We start from the raw sequence: 19514 nt of genomic DNA, 5'->3' as shown, positions 1-19514 counted from the left end.
AGTGCTGCAAAGTTTGCTGGCTCTGCTAGCCAACGTCTGTCCCCTAATTATGACCAAAAGGAACTCCATTGGTCACATCCATATAGCAAGAGTGATTCAAAAAGGTAATTAACTGGCTTTGGGATCTCTAGAAGACATGATACATGCAACATAAATGCAAGTTACTACTTCCTACTTCAACAACAGTACCAATCAGTCAATCAGGTAACCCTTCCATCACAATCACGGACAAATTTCACATAAGCATTAAAGGCTTGTAAGCTACTATCACAAACATTTTGCAAATTTGGTATTGAAGCATTTTAGTGACTTTGATCCGTAATTATTGTGGAAGTTCAAACAAATATGTAAAGCAATAAACTGGCAGCTATTAATTGTAGGAACAGTTCTATGATAATTGGGAGACTTGATCTCTTAACTCTGTAGAGAATAATATTTTGAGTTGTGGGCTGCACAATTTAAGAGCAACTCAAAGAACAAGCTTCAATTCAGTAGGGTACCAATGCAGACACACCAAAGTATGTTATGAAGCTCAACTTGATCCCAACAGTTTTTTTCTCATTAGTGTGAGGATAAGATGATTCTACTGATACATTAAGAAGTTTTTAGCAAAACAAACTGTATTTTAACAATACAATTTAACAATAATAAATGAATTAGCTTAATTTTAACCAATTGAAACACTTAACATGACAAGGTACAACTCTTAACCCCAATCTATCTCCAATTCAAGCAATATTCTTCTTAGAGACTTAAACGCCTCTTCAAAATCAATTAGCAACACATGGGCTCACATGCTTGCATTTGGGTTGCCAAACCTCGAGCCTCCAAGACACTTCTGGAGAGGGCCAGAGACAGAGAAAGACCAATTTTTCTTAGCAGGTCCCAAACAACCAAAGAAGGTCCAAAGAAATCGCGAGACAGACGAACACTTCTTGTTTCTTTCAGAGCCTGACAATAACTGCCTGCTTTTCCCTGTAAGCTTAGCTCCTCCCCTTAAGCATAGGATTGTCTCTGTCAATCAACCTAATTAAAACTCTACTTCGATACCCTAGGGAAAAAAAAAATCAAACAAACAAAAATGCATTAACTCAGATTAAAAACAATCATGAGTCTGCCTTCTCAGCACATAAGCTGCCTGGTTTGCAGACAATTCAGCACCATATAAAACACAGCTGAGATTTAAACATACCCGACACAAGAAATATGATATAAATAATTTCTTAAAGGCACAGTATCATCATCATTTCAGTAGTTTTTCTCTTGTTAATCTTTTCTCCCCCCTTCTGTTGTTTCCTTGCTATGACACTCTTCCATGGAGATGGAGGCCCTCTGAAGCCTCCCTGGATATTGATCATTGTTTATGTGGGAACTTTAAGAGTTAAGAGTCAATAAAGTAAAGTAAGTAATGTAAGGTTTATTTATTAGTCACAAGTAAGGCTTAGATTAATACTTCAATGAAGTTACTGTGAAATTCCCCTGGACACCACACTCTGGTGCCTGTTCGGGTGTACGCACCTAACCAGCCCATCTTTCAGACTGGGGGAGGAAACCACAACACCCGGAGGAAGCCCATGCAGACAGTGACCCAAGCTGGGAATCGAACACAGGTTTCTGACGCAGTGCTAACTACTGTGCTACTGTGCCACCCAAACTGCAAGAAACATCAAAGTTAAACCCAATACTAAAGTCCTGACATTAACACCTCAAGTGCAACAACTGGTTAATAAATGGGAGAAGGAACCCAGGTCTATTTTCACTTAATAAAGTCATTGAGCAATATAGCACAGGCCTTTCAGCCCAATCAGTCCAGGTAGTATATTAGCATGGATAGAGGTTTGGTTAACTAACAGAAAGCAAAGAGTGTGGATAAATGGGTGTTTTTCTGGTTGGCGATCAGTGACTAGTGGTGTGCCTCAGGGATCAGTGTTGGGACTGCAATTGTTTATGAATTACATCGATGATTTGGAGTTGGAGACCAAGTGCATTGTGTCAAAATTTGCAAATGACACTAAGATGGGTGGCAGAGAAAAGTGCGCAGAGGATGCTGAAAGTCTGCAAAGGGACATAGATAATCTAAGTGAGTGGGCGAGGATTTGACAGATGAAGTACAATTTTAGTAAATCTGAAGTCATCCATTTTGGTAGGAATAACAGCAAAATGGACTATTACTTAAATGGTAAAAAAATCGCAGCATGCTGCTGTGCAAAGGGACCCAGGTGTCCTTGTGCAGGATTTCAAGGAGTTGGTTTGCAGGTGCAGCAGGTAATTAAGAAGGCAAATGGAATTTTGTCTTTTGTTGCTCGAGGGATGGAGTTTAAAAACAGCGAGATTATGTTGCAGTTGTATAAAGCGCTGGTGAGGCCACACCTGGAGTACTGTGTACAGTTTTGGTCTCCTTACTTGAGAAAGGATATACTGGCATTGGAGGGGATGCAGAGCAGATTCATTAGGTTCATTCTGGAGTTGAGAAGGTTGACTTATGAGGAGAGACTGAGTAGACTGGGGCTATACTCATTGGAATTCAGAAGAATGAGGGGAGATCTTATAGAAACATTAAGATTATGAAGGGAATAGATAAGATAGAAGCAGGGAAGTTGTTTCCACTGGCGGGTGAAACTAGAACATAGCCTCAAAATAAGGGGAAGCAGATTTAGGACTGAGTTGAGGAGGAACTTCTTCACACAGTATTGTGAATCTGTGGAATTCCCTGCCCAGTGAAGCAGTTGAGGCTACCTCTTTAAATGTTTTTAAGGCAAGGATAGATAAATTTTTGAATGGTAAAGAAATTAAGAGTAATGGCGAGTGGGCAAGTAAGTGCAGCTGATCCACAAGATCAGCCATGATCTTATTGAAGGGCGGAGCAGGCTTCAGGGGCCAGATGGTCTACTCCTGCTCTAGTTCTTATTTTCTTATGCAGAACATGGTGCCCTCCCAGCTAGTCCCAACTGCCCACGTTTGGCCCGTATCCCTCTAATCCTTTCCCATCTACGTACCTATCAAAATGTTTTTTAAATGTTGCTATTAAACCTGCCTCAGCCATTTTCTCTGGCAGCTCATTCCATATATGCACCACCCTCTGAGTGAAGGAGCAAAGAACTTCAAAGCTGTTCCTCCCGCTGCCTGCATCATACAAAATCATTTAAAAATATCAAACCGTAATAAAAGACAGCAACTCATTTTTATTAAATCATTTAAAATGCGTAACCAGAAATGGTTTCATAGTTGAAACTAAACACTTTTGTATTTACATATTCCATCCAGTACTTATGACAATTCACTGTATGTGCTTTCACAGATCTGCCCTCAACAGAAAAGGATTCAAATGACCATAGAATCCCTACAGTGCAGAAGGAGACCATTCGGCCCATCAAGTTGGCACCTACCACAATCCCACCCAGGCCCTATTCCTGCAATCTCACAGATTTACCCTGCTAATCCACACAAGGGTCAATTTACCATGGCCAATCAACTTAACTTGCACATCTTTTGTTGTGGCAGGAGCACCCAGGGGAAACCCATGCAGATGCAGGGAGAATGTGCAATGTATAATGCGTGAATATATGTGAAATAAAGAAGCCTATCTAACACATATAGCACAGTTCATAGTACATAGTACAAACTGGACATAGAATGCCCAAATATTTGTCTGCAAGTAATTTGTTCTTTGATAAAGCTGAAGTGAGTCTGTAGAAATGTTAATCACTGTGCCTGAATGGCAGCATATAATAGACGTTGGGGACTGATGTAATCTAATGCTGGGATTTATAACCACAAACTCACTGGGTGCTTTTCTCTCACCAGTCGTGATGTTGTGCCAATTCTGAGATTAGTTTACAGTCCTGTAACTCCATCAGGTTTGAGTTATGTTAAAAACAATGTAAAATAATACAACGATAAGAGCAAATAGCATCTGCCTCCACAGTAATATGCACCAAAGCTTTTAGAGCTTTTGCAGCTGACATCAAATTGCACTTGCTGATAATGGCAGGATGTTACCCAGTGATACAGCCACCCAGTAAAACGTTCAGTCTGAATGGAACGCGGAAGAATATCAAATAAAATAGTGGAAGTGCTCACAATAATTGCTCCTGTGATGAATCCCTGATAACTGGATGATATTTAACAGATAACATAACTTAAAAAAAGGAAATGCTCCTCCGTACTTCTTCAGTCAAAAGCTATAAATAAAATGCACTCTTCAACCTTGCAACCAGTTAAGATCTTTAGGATCCACAAATGTTTGATTCCTGGAAATATTTGACAACCAAAAAGCATTTAAATATGCAATATTTAAATGGAGACTTATTTCCTCAAACATTGGTGGCTTGGGAAAGACAAACACACCGAACACTGCTATCAGAGCAACCAGCTACATACAGCTCCCTCTATTGTCTACAGCCAGAATTTTACCTTTCACTTAATTCAATTCCCTTCTAGTTTACACTTACACAAAAACTGCCAATTTCTGTCAGATCACATTAGCCAGTTAAACAAAACAAGTTTAACTCGAGCTGTGCATATATTAGAATTGATCTATCTTCCCAGTTAACTCCCTGTAGGTCCCAGGGTTTCTAAATGAGAAGGGAAGATCAAAATTATTTTCAACATTTCATTTCATTTCAACATAATGTCGGTGCTATTTGGTATGCTGTCAATTGACTGTTGTTGACAATGCAAGGCATCAGGCAGTATGAATCGCCAAGTAGCAGAAAGAAAAACAGCACACAGGTGTTACCTGAAGCAAATGTTGGCGCTATTTCAATAAAGAATGAAAGAATGTGCATTTAAATTGAACTTTTAATGACCGTAACATTCCAAAGTGTACCACGGCCAATGGACTACCACTGAAGGGACAATAGAATCCCTACAGTTCAGAATGAGGCCATTCGGCCCATCAAGTCTGTACTGACCACAATCCCACCCAGGCCCTATTTCCATAACCTCACATATTTACCCTGCTAATTGCCCCGACACTTGGGTCAATTTAGCATGACCAATCAACCTAACTGGTACATCTTCGGACTGTGGGAGGAAACCAGTGTACCCAGAGGTAACCCATGCTGACACGAGGAGAATGTGTAAACTCCACAAAATGTCGGAAAGTGTGGCAGCCAGCAAGAGAACAAGGTCCACAAATAACCAGATAATCTGTTTTAATGATTTGATTGAGGACTAAGTAGCAATAGGATACCAGGATAACATCCCTGTTCTAATTTTAATAAAGTTATAGGATCTTTAAAGTTCATCTCAGAGTGCAGATGGGCAAGGATCAACAGTTCACCCACTCAGTACCGTACTGAATTAGCCACCTAGATTGAGAGCTCAAGTCTCTGGAGTGGGTATTGAATCCACCCCTTCCCGACAGTGCAAACTGAACTGTGGTTGACAGAACATTTTCATACGTGGAAGGAAACATAATGTAAAAGCTTCAAATGGTGATGAGTCACTATGTTCAGAGTTACATTGGCACAGTGACAGCATGAAACCAAGGTGAATTCAATAACTATGTCACATATTATTTTTGGAATTCCAGTCCAAAACTTACATAATTTATTTTCATGGCACTTTGTGTAATTAAGTTGCTCAGTTGTACATTTTTGGAGTTCATATGCCTCTGTCCACTGTAGAAAACCTCCAACTAATAAACTGAAATTCTCTGTTTATGAATTTAAAATAGCATTAAATAACATTGTGCACAATTTACATATACAGACTCCTGATTTATGTAGAAAAACAGTATACCAATTGTGTGACAGTCTCTGTACGCAGCAAACAGGCAAAAGGGAAGTAGGTAATGCAGGCAGTAGTGCTTATTTTCTGCACATATTGTTCCCTTCTCTTGCCTTTCTCCCATTCAGCAGGGCAGGGTTGAGAGCAAAATGGGGAGCATGTAGAATATACAGAAAAATTCTGTGGCAGCATAAATGAAAAGCTGCACAAGTGAAGTCACAGATTTCTATCTTACACAAGAAAGGTTTAGAAATTGTATTCTTCAGAAATTAGTTAAATAATTGTAAAACAAAGTTACTGGCTATCTAAACTTCTCAGCTTGTGTATTTACTATTGACAATTTCTTTTCTGTTCCTCATTTCTTGTTTCCCCTTCGAATGGTAATGTAAAACAGAGAATAACATTTAAAATGCACAGCCTCTCAAAATTACATGAATACAAGGCAAACATTTGTGCGATTTGTCAAATCAACTTGGGACCGGAATTACAGAGAAAGAAATAATGGTGTTACACACAGCTGTATCCAACCATACATCCTTTTCAATAGCTAAATATTAAGATGCTTCTATTAATTCATGGGATGTTAACATTCCTGGATAGGTCAGTCTTTCTTGTGCATCCTAATTGCCTTTGAGAAGATGGCAGTGAGCCTCCTTCTTGAAGCGTCACAGTCCATGTGGTGTGGACACACCCACAGCGATGTGAGGAAGGGAGCTCCAGGATTTTGATCCAATGATGATGAAGAAATGACAACAACTTTGAGTCTAGATTTAATTAGTGTCACAAGTAAGACCTACATTAACACGGCAATGAAGTTACTGAGAGAATCCCCTAATCGCCACACTGCGGCCCCTGTTCCGGTACACGAAGGGAGAACTTAGCATGGCTAATGCACCTAACCAGCACGACTTTCAGTCAGGATGGTGTGTGGTTGAGGGCAACTTGCAGGTGATGATTCTGCCATGTCTCTGCCATTTTTGCCTTTCAAGGTGATAGTAGTCTTAGTTTTGGAAGATGCTATTGAAGGAGGTTTGTCAGGTTGCTACAGCTTATTTTTAGATGTACATGCTGGTGCCACTGTGTGCCAGTAATGGGGTGAGTGAATGCTTAGGGTGGTGACGGGGAAGTGGGTCAAATGGACTGCACTATCCTGCTTTTTATTTGTGTGGACAGGATATACCTGATCCAAATCTGATAGCAGAGTAAAGCAATTCCAAAGGGCACTGTTATTGATTGACCAGCCAAATAGGAGAGGGATCTCAAGAGGGCAACTTGCCACTGCAGATTGGTTCCAGCTGGATAAGCAGCAGGAAACCTACTTGCCAAGTTACACAGTGCTACCTGGTTATAGTTTAGCAGTGCCTTAAGCACATTTCAGATCTTTAGGCCTTAGCCCTGTGTTCAAGCTCTGGTTTAACTACGTGTGCCCATTCATGAAATGCCCAAAGACAGTGAATACTTCAGATTAGACAAACAGAAATTCTGCATATAGTTTACTTGTCAATTTGATGTAGAGACTTAAACATGGCAATGGATTTTCATACACCTCAGAAAATAAGCTGATCAAAAAGTTGGGACATGCAGCCAAGTGAAGAGGCAAGGACCCTAGACAGGATTTTTCTCCCTCTCCACGGCGTGTTTCGCAGCAGTGGGCCACTTGCTGGTGGCAGGATTATATGGTCCCACCATTGTCAACAGGGTTCCCACATGAATGCACTCCTCGGTGCCTGGAAACCCGTGTCAGGGTGCATCATCGATCAGCGGCACCATAAGATCCTGCTGGCATGAACGGCGGCAAGATTTCGGCACCCATCTTTGTTAAAAACAATGTTTTAAGCTGAAGCACAGTAATGCAAGGACTCCATTCTATCGTTTGATGAATAAGATTAAGTGTAACGCGCACAGCAATGATTTTATTTACCCAACGACTGCACTTTTTCTTATTAAACCATTTAATACTAATACAATACTTGTTTTCCAACACGTAACATTCAATGTGACTGATCTGTGTTCAGGGCAGTGCCTGTTGGCTGACAGAAGAAAAAAAAAATGCATTTTAATCATGACAGAAAAACTTGATATCAGCTTCATGTTTATTTACTGCTGTGGGCAATGAACTTCAAATATCAGCACTTCTTTACTGCTTAAAATTCTGACAAATTGACAAGTTGGAAAGAAATGTCTCCGTTAAGCAAACAGTAACAATAGCAAATAAAAGGAAGGAGTGACCTTTTTCTCTGCTCTCCAAGGACAACCTCTGAATTAAAGTGTATCAAAATATTAGAAAATTGTAAAAATCTTTCAAGTATTCAGTGAAACGAATCTTCTCAGTACAATGCAAAAACCACTTTAAAATACATAAATTGTTAAAACATAGAATGTTAATATTTAGAACTGTCAGACAGTAGAATTTGTATCCATTTAGACCTACAATCAGTCTCTTAAAATACACTCCCGGGGAATCCCCATTAATCAGTTGGGCCTGACCTTCAAGTGTTCTTCCATTAAAGATAAAATTAAAATATCAGTCTCTTGTCATCTGCAGTTATGTCAATTAAATTGCTGTAATTCATTAAAATTTACCAATCTGACTCCAACATTTACGTCAGACTCCCCAATCCCTAAAGTGCCAAGAAATAATCTGCTTCTCCTGGTATGATACAAATTTATCATAGGGCAAAGCATCGCTTCCTGATCTCTCCAACACAGCATCAGCAGGGAGAAATTTAATTATGTGCTTTTGAAATGTTCAGCCCTTCTTCAAATATATCAACTCGGTTACATCCATTAAGCCTTTTGTCAGGATAGATCAGAACTAAATATAATGAATAGATCAGACAGACGGGGCACTAACGAGTCTTAGCCAAAGTCAGGCACAAAAATAAATGCGCTGGACTTTGAATAACAAGTATGATGAAATATTCTTCTCCATTAAGGGGCCAGAAGCTTCATCTGTGGTTATTAATGCCCTCGCTGCACAATAATACTAAGGACCTTAACTGTAACTTTCAAAGTGATAAGTCAGTTCTGAGAAAGTGAATCATCACAACCCATCAGTGTTAGGCTTAGAACACAAATTGTGCTCAGACTTTGAAGGATGTTGTTTGGGTAGGATTTCAGTGTTACTTCCAAACCATTCATAATTAAAGAAATTTTATGGGGTAGAATTTTTTATGGGGCGGAATCAGGAAGTTACATCTGACACTACACTTCTCTCTGTGCCCATTTTGCAGATACTACTTACACCTACATTTTCTGACAAATCTCAACACAAATAAAAATATACATAAACAGAAACCAGTATAAACTTTTTTTTAAACTTGTTCATGGGATGTGGCCATTGTTGACTAGGGAAGTATTATTGCCCATCCCTAATGGCTTTGAGAAGGTGTTGGTAAGTTGATTTCTAGAACCACTGAATCCAAGGTGGCACAGTGGTTAGCACTGTGCCTCACAGTGCCAGGGGCCCAGGTTCAATTCCTGGCTTGAATCGCTGTCTGTGCAGAGTCTGCACGTTCTCCCCATGTCTGTGTGGGTTTCCTCCCACGGTCCAGTGATGTGCAGCTTAGGTTGATTGACCATGCTAAATTGCCCGTTAGTGTCGGGGAACTAGCAGGGTGAATACATGGGGTTATGGGGATAGGACCTGGGTGGGATTGTGGTTGGTACAGACTTGATGGATCAAACGGCCTTCTTCTGCACTGTAGGATTCTATATGGCGCAGGTTCCACTGAGGTGCTGTTGAGTAGCGAGCACCAGGAATTTGAACCACAACAATTTAGGAATGATGGTATTTTTGCAAATCAAGTTGGTGTCTGGCTTTGAAGGGAACTTGCAAGTGGCAATGTCACCATGCACCTGTTGTTCTTTTCCACATGTAAGAGAGACTGTGGCTATGGGGAGATGCTGTTGATGAAAACATTTCAAATTGCTACCATACACATTGTGGATGGCACACTTGAGCCACTCTGTGCGGGTAATGGATGCAGTGAACGTTTAAGGTGGTGGATGGATTGCCAATCAAGCAGACTGCTTTGTCCTGGATGGTATCAAGCTTCTCAAATGCTGTTGGATGCACTCATCCATGCAAGAGAGTGTTCCATTACATTCTTGTGCTTGTAGATGGTGGACAGGTTTTAGGGAATCACTCACTGCAGAATATCCAGCCTCTGAACTGCTCTTACAGGCACAGTATTTATGAGACTAGATCATTTCAATTTCTGGCTCATTGGTGGTGGGGGAATTTGGCAATGAAAATGCCATTGAATGTCAAGAATGTCATTTTTCAGCCCAAGTCTGAATGTTGTTCAGGTCTTGCTGCACGCAGACATGGGACTGATATGCTATCTGCAGAGTTGGAGCTGCACACTGTAAGCACTAGTGATCATCCACCTCCCTACTCCCAATTCTAACCTTTTGATGGAAGGAAAGTAACTGACAAAGCAGCAGCGGATGGCTGGGCCCAACCCCTGTAGTGATGTCCTTAGGCTGAGATGATCTCTGGCAACCAGCTTTCTTTGTTTAAGGTAGGACTCCAGCCAGTGGAGAGTTTTCCCTGAATCCTATTAACTTCTTAATGCCACACTCAGCCAAATACTACACTGCTGTCAAGAGCAGTCACCCTGACCTCATTTCTTGTTTGTCCATATTTGGACAAAGCCTGTGGCTGTAATGCATTTTCTGTCAAAGGGTTAACTTTAAAATGATACTGGGGTAGAAGAACAGAGCTATACAGATCAAAACCACAGAATTTTAACTACTTATTGGATAACCAAAATTATTTGAAAAAATATTTTGGACCAAAAATGGCTCACTAAGCTGAAAAGGCATTTTCAGTTTGTCTGTAACATTTAGACTGTTGGTGAGTTTTGATGGAAAATCATAATGGAGGATAAATCTCAGTGGAACATAGGACCCCACTTCAAGTGCCCTTTGGTATGTGGATCTGGAACTTCCTTTTCAACACAATGGATCTTGGAAATGTGCACAAAGTGAAGATGCATTAAGAGAAGAACAATTAAAGTTAACAATTTCCCTCTCCTAAATGCAGCAAGAAATAACTGCTTCGCCTGCTATGTTTCTAATAACATTTTTTTTCTTTCCACATCAATTATTAAAACTGCTGTTGGCTATGTAACTTGATATTTTAAACCAGGGAATCATTAAAAAAGCACTCTGCACTGTAATAAGCGACAATATGATCTGGCGAAACTTCATCACAATACAGTAATATCCACAATTTAAAATCCACTGAGCAAAATGTTTTTTTTTGAAAGTGGATGGCATTTACTGTTCGAACAAAACTAATAGATTTTATAAGAAAATGACCAATCTCTAAGCAATATTCAGTAATTGCAAATTTAAGTCAAATATTTAAATCTCTTCATCGCTCCCTTTAAAGTTTTGTTATTAAGCGCAGCCAGTTTCTTCCAATGGCAGTAGCTTGACATTTTTTTCCAAGAATTTAACACAGAACAAGGCCTGCACGGTATCTTCTGGCTGTTTTGCAGCAATTTTTGTTCACGCATGAGCTGATGGGTGATCTTGTGGCACTTCATTTTAATTCTGACACCTGGTGACAACATCCACAAACATAGTGGCATGGTGGCACAGGGGTTAGCACTGCTGCCTCACAGTGCCAGGGATCTAGGCTTGGGTCACTATCTGTGTGGAGTTTGCACATTCTCCCTGCGTCTGCTTAGGTTTCCTCCGGGTGCTCCAGTTTCCTCCCACAGTCCAAAGATGTGCAGGTTAGGTGCATTAGCCGTGCTAAATTCTGCATCAGCGTACCCGAACAGGCACCGGATGTGGAGCCTAGGGGATTTTCACAGCAACTTCATTATAGAGTGAATGTAAGTCTACTTGTGACTAAAACTTCATAGGGTGGTTGTCCACATGTAGATCAGTGGCATCCATCTTTACTGCTCATTCAACTCTCTCACTTATAAAATATAACATCTTGGATGAGGGCTAGAAATATTGAACAGTTTGAAGCAACCATCTTCGGCTCCCACTATAAACACTGTATTCTTGCCACTGATTCCATTTCAATCCCTGGCTAGTGCCGCGGGCTTTTTGCAACCTCTGCATTCTATTTAACCCCGAACTGAACTTCCCAATTCCTATATTTTTCATCACAGGCTTACTTCCACCTCTAATCACACACCTCCATCCCTGCTTTGGCGCACTTGCCAACTTTCTTGGTGTTGAATAGAGAGGATATTCTAGCTTACTACCATAGGACCAGAGAACACAAACTCCAAATTCAAGTCATAAAATATTAATTTCAAGGAATATCAATTATTTATTTTAAAACTGTCCTCGACATTTAACTTTTCATTCTTGCCCTTTTGTAAATTTCAGCATATCCAAAATCCTATTGCCTGTATCCCGTGCTACACTAAGTCCTGTTTATTTATCACTGTCATACTTGTCGATCTACATTGACTCTGGGCCCCCAAATGTTTTAAAATTAAAATTCTCATCCTTGAGTTTAAATTGCTTCACAGCCTTATCCTTCTCCATCTTTGAACCTTCACTCCTTTCCACTCCACTACCCCCAGCAACCAGGAAGAACCCCACAAATGGCAGCACTACACACAAAAATCTTCACATAATTTGGTCTTTTTCTGTTAATCAAACAAAGCATTCTATGGCTTTCAACAATCGTAAATCAATAAATCGAATAATAAGGAAACATGCATCAAAACTGTATACATCATCACTTTAAGTCTATTCTTTGGATCCCCTTCAACCACAATGTTTTGGAAACAGTCTAGGAGGAAGTACTTTTCTTCATTTAGTTAGCTTCTAAGAAGAGAAAAAATTAACATGGCAACTGGAGAACATCAGTTTAGCTTCTGAAGGTCATTTATTTTATTTGCTTCTCAATGGTCTAAATAAAATGTATCCTTCAGCCAGCCACTGTATTGTGTGAATACTTTATGGATGACTGAGCAGGTGATTTTCCCTTTCATCCCTGAAGACAACTAAGAAACAATAGAGGTACCATTACATCCAAGTAACAATAGAGGGAAGCAACTAACCATAGTCCACAAATGGCCATTGGCATCTCTCTCCATTAGAGAGAGAAGAGAGACACAGCTAATTATATATATCTTGAAGAGGACAGCTCTGCTTAGGCAACACACAGGTCTCCATAAGCTACCACAGCCAGTTACTGGAATTGAACCTAGGCAAATTTATATTTCTAGATGTATTATATAGGCTATAAACCAGTAGAAAAGATATAGAAACAATTTTGCAAGGAAAGTAAAGATAGGTGCAAGAACTATAGTGTAATTATGGTGTATTATCTTAATACAGACTTGGATAGTAACAGCACAAGTGAAAGTCAGGGGTAAGAATTTCATTCATAGGATGAGTGTGTTGCTGGCTGGGCCAGCATTTATTGCCCATCCCTAACTGTAACCGAGTGGTTTGCTGGGTCATTTGGAGGACATTTAAAAGTCAACCACATTGCTGTGATCTAGAGTCACATGTGGATAAGAATGGCAGGTTTCCTTTCCAAAGGTACATTTGAGTATCTGATGGGTTTTTACAACAATCGACAATGGTTTCACTGCCTCACCACTGAATGCCTTCTTGAGAATTTTCTAGATCAGTATTTTTCCAGTCTGAAGAGAAAATATTTGCAGGCCAACATGGAATGGTGGGGAATGGGGCATGGGAATTGCTCTGACAGAGACCCGGCAAAAAACAGAGCAGGCTGAATAGCCGGTGTGTGTGCTGTAACCATTTTATGATCAGGCCGTACCTCAACAGCAACCTTCTGCAGCTTAGATCAAGTCAAAGAGTAGTAGGCAGAAACTTCAGCATATCTCCAATCCTAACATTTTAAATTAATGAACAAATTAGTGCCGTAAATTAAAAGTATTTGCTTCCACAGACAACTGCTGCTGTCATACATATGACAGAGATTAATTTTCACAAGGACACAGTAAAGTTAACACATTTTAATTTAGTGACAGGAACAGGCTGCAAGGTATTTGTTGGGTGTTTTTTGCACAAAATATTTAAGTAATTAAGATTATGCAATGTTTTCTATATTAGCTCTACAAGAATCACTAAGTCACAACATCAGTTTCAAAGCAAGCAACAGAAAGTGGCAGGCACACCTCCTTCACCTGCTTGTTTTTACATATAAGCCCCTTCAAAGGAAACTCCCTATAGAACCTGTTGCACTGCAATCACAACGGATGTGAACTGTGGCACACCCATTAATAGGCAGTGTGATTACAGCATGACAAAGTTGACACAGTTAAGTCCAGACACAGGATTTTATAAAGCAAATATATTAAAATAGAGGCCAAAAGTAGGATTTTATAATAGGTGATTATAATCGGTCCCTATCCACTTCAGCTGAAGGTGACGGTTTTGTGAAAGGGAAATCATGTTTAACTAATTTATAGGAGTTCTTTGAAGGATGTTACTAGAGAGGCGGTGCTCGACAGACTGGAGGGGCTGATTGTGGACAAGTCCCCAGGACTGGATGGAATGCATCCGAGGGTTCTGAAAGAAATGGCGGAGGTGATAGTGGATGCCTTGGTGGTTATTTTCCAGACGTCGTTGGATTCTGGGGAAGTGCCGGAAGATTGGAAAGCGGCTAATGTTACGCCGTTGTTTAAGAAGGGTGCCAGGCAAAATGCGGGGAATTATAGGCTGGTTAGTTTAACGTCTGTTGTAGGTAAAATGTTAGAATCCGTCATCAAGGAGGAAATAGCGAGGCATCTTGAGGGGAATTGCTTGATAGAGCAGACGCAGCATGGTTTCGTTAAGGGGAAGTCGTGTCTGACAAATTTACTGGAGTTCTATGAGGATGTGTCTAGGGCGGTGGATAGAGGAGAGCCGGTGGATGTGGTCTTTCTTGATTTTCAGAAGGCGTTTGACAAGGTACCTCACAAGAGGTTATTGCAGAAGGTCAGGGGACATGGAGCTGGGGGTAGGGTGTTAGCGTGGATAGAGGACTGGTTGTCAAATAGGAGGCAGAGAGTGGGGGTCAATGGGTGCTATTCGGATTGGCAGTTGGTGACTAGTGGAGTGCCTCAGGGGTCGGTGCTGGGGCCTCAGCTATTTACCATTTATATAGATGATCTGGAGGAGGGAACCGAGTGTATGGTGTCGAAATTTGCTGATGACACCAAGATTGGTGGAATGGCAAATTGCGCAGAGGGTGTGGAGAGTCTGCAGAAGGATCTAGATAGGCTGGGCGAATGGGCCAGGAACTGGCAAATGGAATTTAATGTTGGCAAGTGCGAGGTGGTCCACTTTGGTAGGAAGAATGGTAGGAAGGATTATTACTTACGTGGAGAAAAACTGCAGCAGGCGACGGTGCAGAGGGACCTCGGGGTCCTTGTGCATGAGTCGCAAAAACCCAGCTTGCAGGTGCAGCAGGTGGTCAGGAAGGCAAATGGGATGCTGGCCTTCATAGCGAGGGGGATTGAATATAAAAGTAGGGAGGTCTTGCTGCGGCTGTATAGGGCATTGGTGAGGCCGCAGCTGGAGTACTGTGTGCAGTTTTGGGCGCCGTACTTACGCAAGGATATTTTGGCCTTGGAGGGAGTGCAGAGGAGGTTTACTAGGCTGATGCCGGAGTTGAGGGGGTTGAGCTATGAGGAGAGGCTGAATAAACTAGGCTTGTACTCGTTAGAGTTTAGAAGAATGAGGGGAGATCTCATTGAGACGTATAAGATGATGAATGGGATGGATAGGATAGAGGTGGAGAGACTCTTCCCGCTCAGAAAGGACAGTAGGACTAGGGGGCACAGCCTCAAGATAAAGGGGGGGCGGTTTAGAACGGAGTTGAGGAAGAACTTCTTCACTCAAAGGGTGGTGAATCTCTAGAATTCTCTGCCCGTTGAAGTGGTGGAGGCTACCTCGCTAAATATTTTTAAGACGCGGGTTGATGGGTTTTTGATAAGAGAGGGGATTAAGGGTTATGGGGAGAGGGCGGGAATGTGGAACTGTGCCACGACAGATCAGCCATGATCTTATTGAATGGCGGGGCAGGCTCGAAGGGCCAGATGGCCTACTCCTGCTCCTATTTCTTATGTTCTTATGTGCAGTGGATAAAGGGGAACTCTTGGTTGAAGTACTATACTTAGATTACCAGAAGCATTTGATAAATTGCCACATCAAAGGTTATTGTGGAAAATCAAAGCTCATGGTGTGATAAGCGAGGGGATTAAGGGTTATGGGGAGAGGGCGGGAATGTGGAACTGAGACACGACAGATCAGCCATGATCTTATTGAATGGCGGGGCAGGCTCGAAGGGCTGGATGGCCTACTCCTGCTCCTATTTCTTATGTTCTTATGTTATGTTCTTATGTTTGGGGAAGGTAATATACTGGCATGAATCGAAGACTGGAGAGCTAATAAAAAACAGAGTTGGCATAATGGGTCATTTTCTAGCAAGATGTAATGAGTGGTGTGCTCTTTACGATTTATATAAACGACACGGATGAAGAGACCGATATACGGCTACCAAATTTGCTGGTAACACAAAGGTAGGTGGGAAAGTAAATTGTGAAGAAGTCTTAAGGAGGCTACAAAAGGATATAGATTAGTTAGGTGAGGGCAAAAATCTGGCAAATGGTGTATAATGTATGAAAATGTTAAGCTGTCCATTTCAACAGAAAGAATAAAAAATGAAACAAATTATCTAAATGGTGAGAGATAGCAGAGCTCTAAAGATGTAGAGGGATCTGGATGTCCTAGTGCATGAGTCACAAAAGGTTAGTTTGCAGGTTTAGCAACTAATTTGGAAAGCTAATAGAATGTTATGATTTATTGTGAGAGAAATTTAGTGCAGAAGTGGGAAGGTTATACTTCAGTCATACAGGCATTGGTGAGGCTACATCTGAGTACTGACCTATTCCTGCTCCTAATTCATATATAAGCAATCATGACTTCTGTGTGTAATTCCACACAAGTTCTGTACAAAATAATCCTTCATTATACAGTAGGTCTCTGAAGACTTTTATGGTGAGATTCTACTAGGCTGTGGAAATAACCATTCTTTCAATCTGTTTCAGATAGAGTACCGCCAAACTTGTAACCTTGGACTAAGAGCATAAATGAAGGCCTATAAAGTGATAAAAACTAGTTCAAATATGTTCAGAGTGCAGACTCTGTCAGAATTCAGGTCAGTTTTGATGAGTCCCCTTCTTTTCTCTGAATTAATTTATTGAAATATAATGGTGATAACACAGTCTAATCAACTTAGCTGTATCTTCTCATGGCCTAATTTTATTTATTTAAATTTGTTAAACAGTTAACAATGCTTCAATTCCTTCAGAATACTTTATTTTGTATCTATTTGGAAGTTTATCATACTAATTACATATTTAGAGCATCATGTTTCATCACAAGAAATGGAAGTACTTACCCCAGATTCCAGCTATATAGTTAGTATATAAAAATATTGCATACTCTGGAAATAAACATTTCCAAAGCTCTGCTTTAAAGCCTGACATTGATCTATTTCACCAGCAATGAATGGTGGAGACATACTGAGATGATACAGGGCATGGGGTACTTCATGGTGCGCTTTACAACATATCACAGTGCAAGTTATTGACTGCAAGTCTCATTGTCTATGGTTACTCACTTCCAACCTGCTAGGCAGCCAATATTGTGCTGGAAGTCTAGTTTTTGAAAAAGATTATTCACAGTATAAGCAACAACCTCATGGAGCAGACAGGTTACAAGGAATCACTTGTCTTTTGGTACTGGCCACTCGATATACCTATTCTTGGAGAATTTTGCTCCTTAAAATTATTTGATAAAATCATGTGATATATTTGCTTAACTTCTTGATGGTTGCACTGCATAATCTCTCTGGATTCACACAAAAATATCACAGGTATAAAAACAAATTATTAACTGACTGTTGTGTCACCCACTTTTGACAAAGTACTTCTTTTCATTGATCGTAGCAAGTACACCAACATAAGTATGTCTGCTTTTTTTTGGGGTTGACAACAAGTTGGTTAAATACTTACTGACAAAGTATATTGGCAGTTTATTAAGTGTTCTATTCATTGTATTACATTACATACACAATAGGTATCTTACTGGCTTTTATCACTTTATTTAGTTTCTACCAGAATTCAACATCTAAATGGAAGCAACTTTGAATTAATCAAACTAAATACTCGTCAGGTTCTCTAATCAGCTGGATATAGCTGATTGCTAGAACCTGTAGGAGAACAAAGCTTGGTGAGGATAAATAGTCACTTAATAGTGACTGATTGTAGCATCATCCTCACAAACACTGTTTCACTCAACATTGAAAGTAACAGCCAGCTCGTCTAAAAGCCTCCGGGGAATAACCTGTTATAAACGAGCTTTGGGTACCTATCTTGTCAGCCAACTTTGCAGTGATGTATTCACAGAAAGCCACTCATTACCTGTTTATACAGATAGAAGACTGGAAGGCAATTTGGCAAGGGGTGGGTGGGGGGTGGGGGGGGGGGAAGGGAGTCGTTGCTATTGCCCGAAACAACCAATGAACAAAAATACTTTTGTTTTTCCAAAGTTGTTCTAGTTTTAATGCGACACATACACTCAGGTACGCAAGGCCGGCACCCTGGCATTCATGAAAATAATTGGGACTGTTTAAGAACTGACATTTTCTCTGTGTGGCAAAGTAGAATCAATTTGAGCATCTTTTTAATTCGAATTCATGACAGCTCCCAATCTTTGTGACAGGCATTGTAATGTGGAGCCATTTTCTCCCAATTACTTTACACCTCCTCCAAGTTGTGAAGAGGAAGATATGCCCATTAGAGAGCAGGTTGTCATTTGGCAGCCCATCAGGTATTTAAAAACTGGAATGCAAGTGCATGTCAAACAACAAAGTGATATACATACTGAATATGTACAAACTGAATGTAATAAATGCACAATTCCGAGAATATATACATTTTCTAGATAAATTCAAATGATGAATAAACAATCACCTACAACCACAAATAACCACAGTAACTTCATTGCAGTGTTAATATAAGCCTTACTTCTGACTAATAAATAAACTTTACCTGCAAATATGCAGCAAGGTTCTTCAGTAGTGCAGAAATGTAAGAATTAATGAGGAAAATCACAATGGACTATGTTTTGTGAAGAACGCAATTTTCAGAAGGGTTTCATTAATTTTAGTACCATGGTCTTTGAGAACGTGTGCAGCATGGAAAGTACACAATTTTATTTTCAGAACAACAAGCTAAACTAGGTCCACCATTGATTTCTTTTTCCACTGCAGCTTCCTACAATGTTGATTACACTCAATTATAATCAAATTGGAAACAACAGATTTTCAATAGCTTCAAATTCTTCTCTACTCCACCCATCACAGGGCGAATCAACAACTTTTTATAATTTGCCAACTGACAAAATGCTGCATTGAGAAAAGGCAAGAAAGAAAACAAACCAGTGATGATGAGACACTCATTGTGGTCCAGAGCCTCTGTAAACAGCCGTGAAACTATGAGTTCAGGGTTTATCAAAAAACGGATTTCTTCCTGCACAAGGCCAGCACGTGTGACACCACCTCCAACACATTTGTTTGCAAAGTCAACCTGAAAGCCAAGTAAAGTTTTTTTTTAAAATTTTAGGGTTTAAAGCCAAGTAATGGAACTTAAATTTATGCCTAAAGAGGAGTCATACGGACTCAAAGCATTATCCCTGTTTCTATCCCCGCTGTGGATGTGCCGGCGTTGGACTGGGGTAAACACAGTAAAAAGTCTGACAACACCAGGTTT

The 19514-nt window shown here is 40.3% G+C and overlaps 1 protein-coding gene across 4 annotated transcripts in view; it reads right to left on the bottom strand.

Annotated features, from left to right (window-relative positions):
* parga (poly (ADP-ribose) glycohydrolase a) overlaps positions 1-19514 on the bottom strand; it is a 152907-nt gene that overhangs the window by 24709 nt on the left and 108684 nt on the right. For all 4 annotated transcript variants that reach the window (XM_080215867.1, XM_080215864.1, XM_080215866.1 and 1 more), the window contains one exon: positions 19184-19331. In XM_080215867.1, coding sequence (XP_080071993.1) covers positions 19184-19331 — 148 coding nt within the window. The remainder of the gene's footprint in view (positions 1-19183; positions 19332-19514) is intronic.

Source organism: Carcharhinus amblyrhynchos, chromosome 31, assembly GCF_965287045.1.
Source record: "Carcharhinus amblyrhynchos chromosome 31, sCarAmb.v2.hapA, whole genome shotgun sequence".
Taxonomy (NCBI): Eukaryota; Metazoa; Chordata; class Chondrichthyes; order Carcharhiniformes; family Carcharhinidae; genus Carcharhinus; species Carcharhinus amblyrhynchos.
Note: the sequence above shows the minus strand (reverse complement) of the source record. Positions and strands in the feature narration are given on the sequence as shown.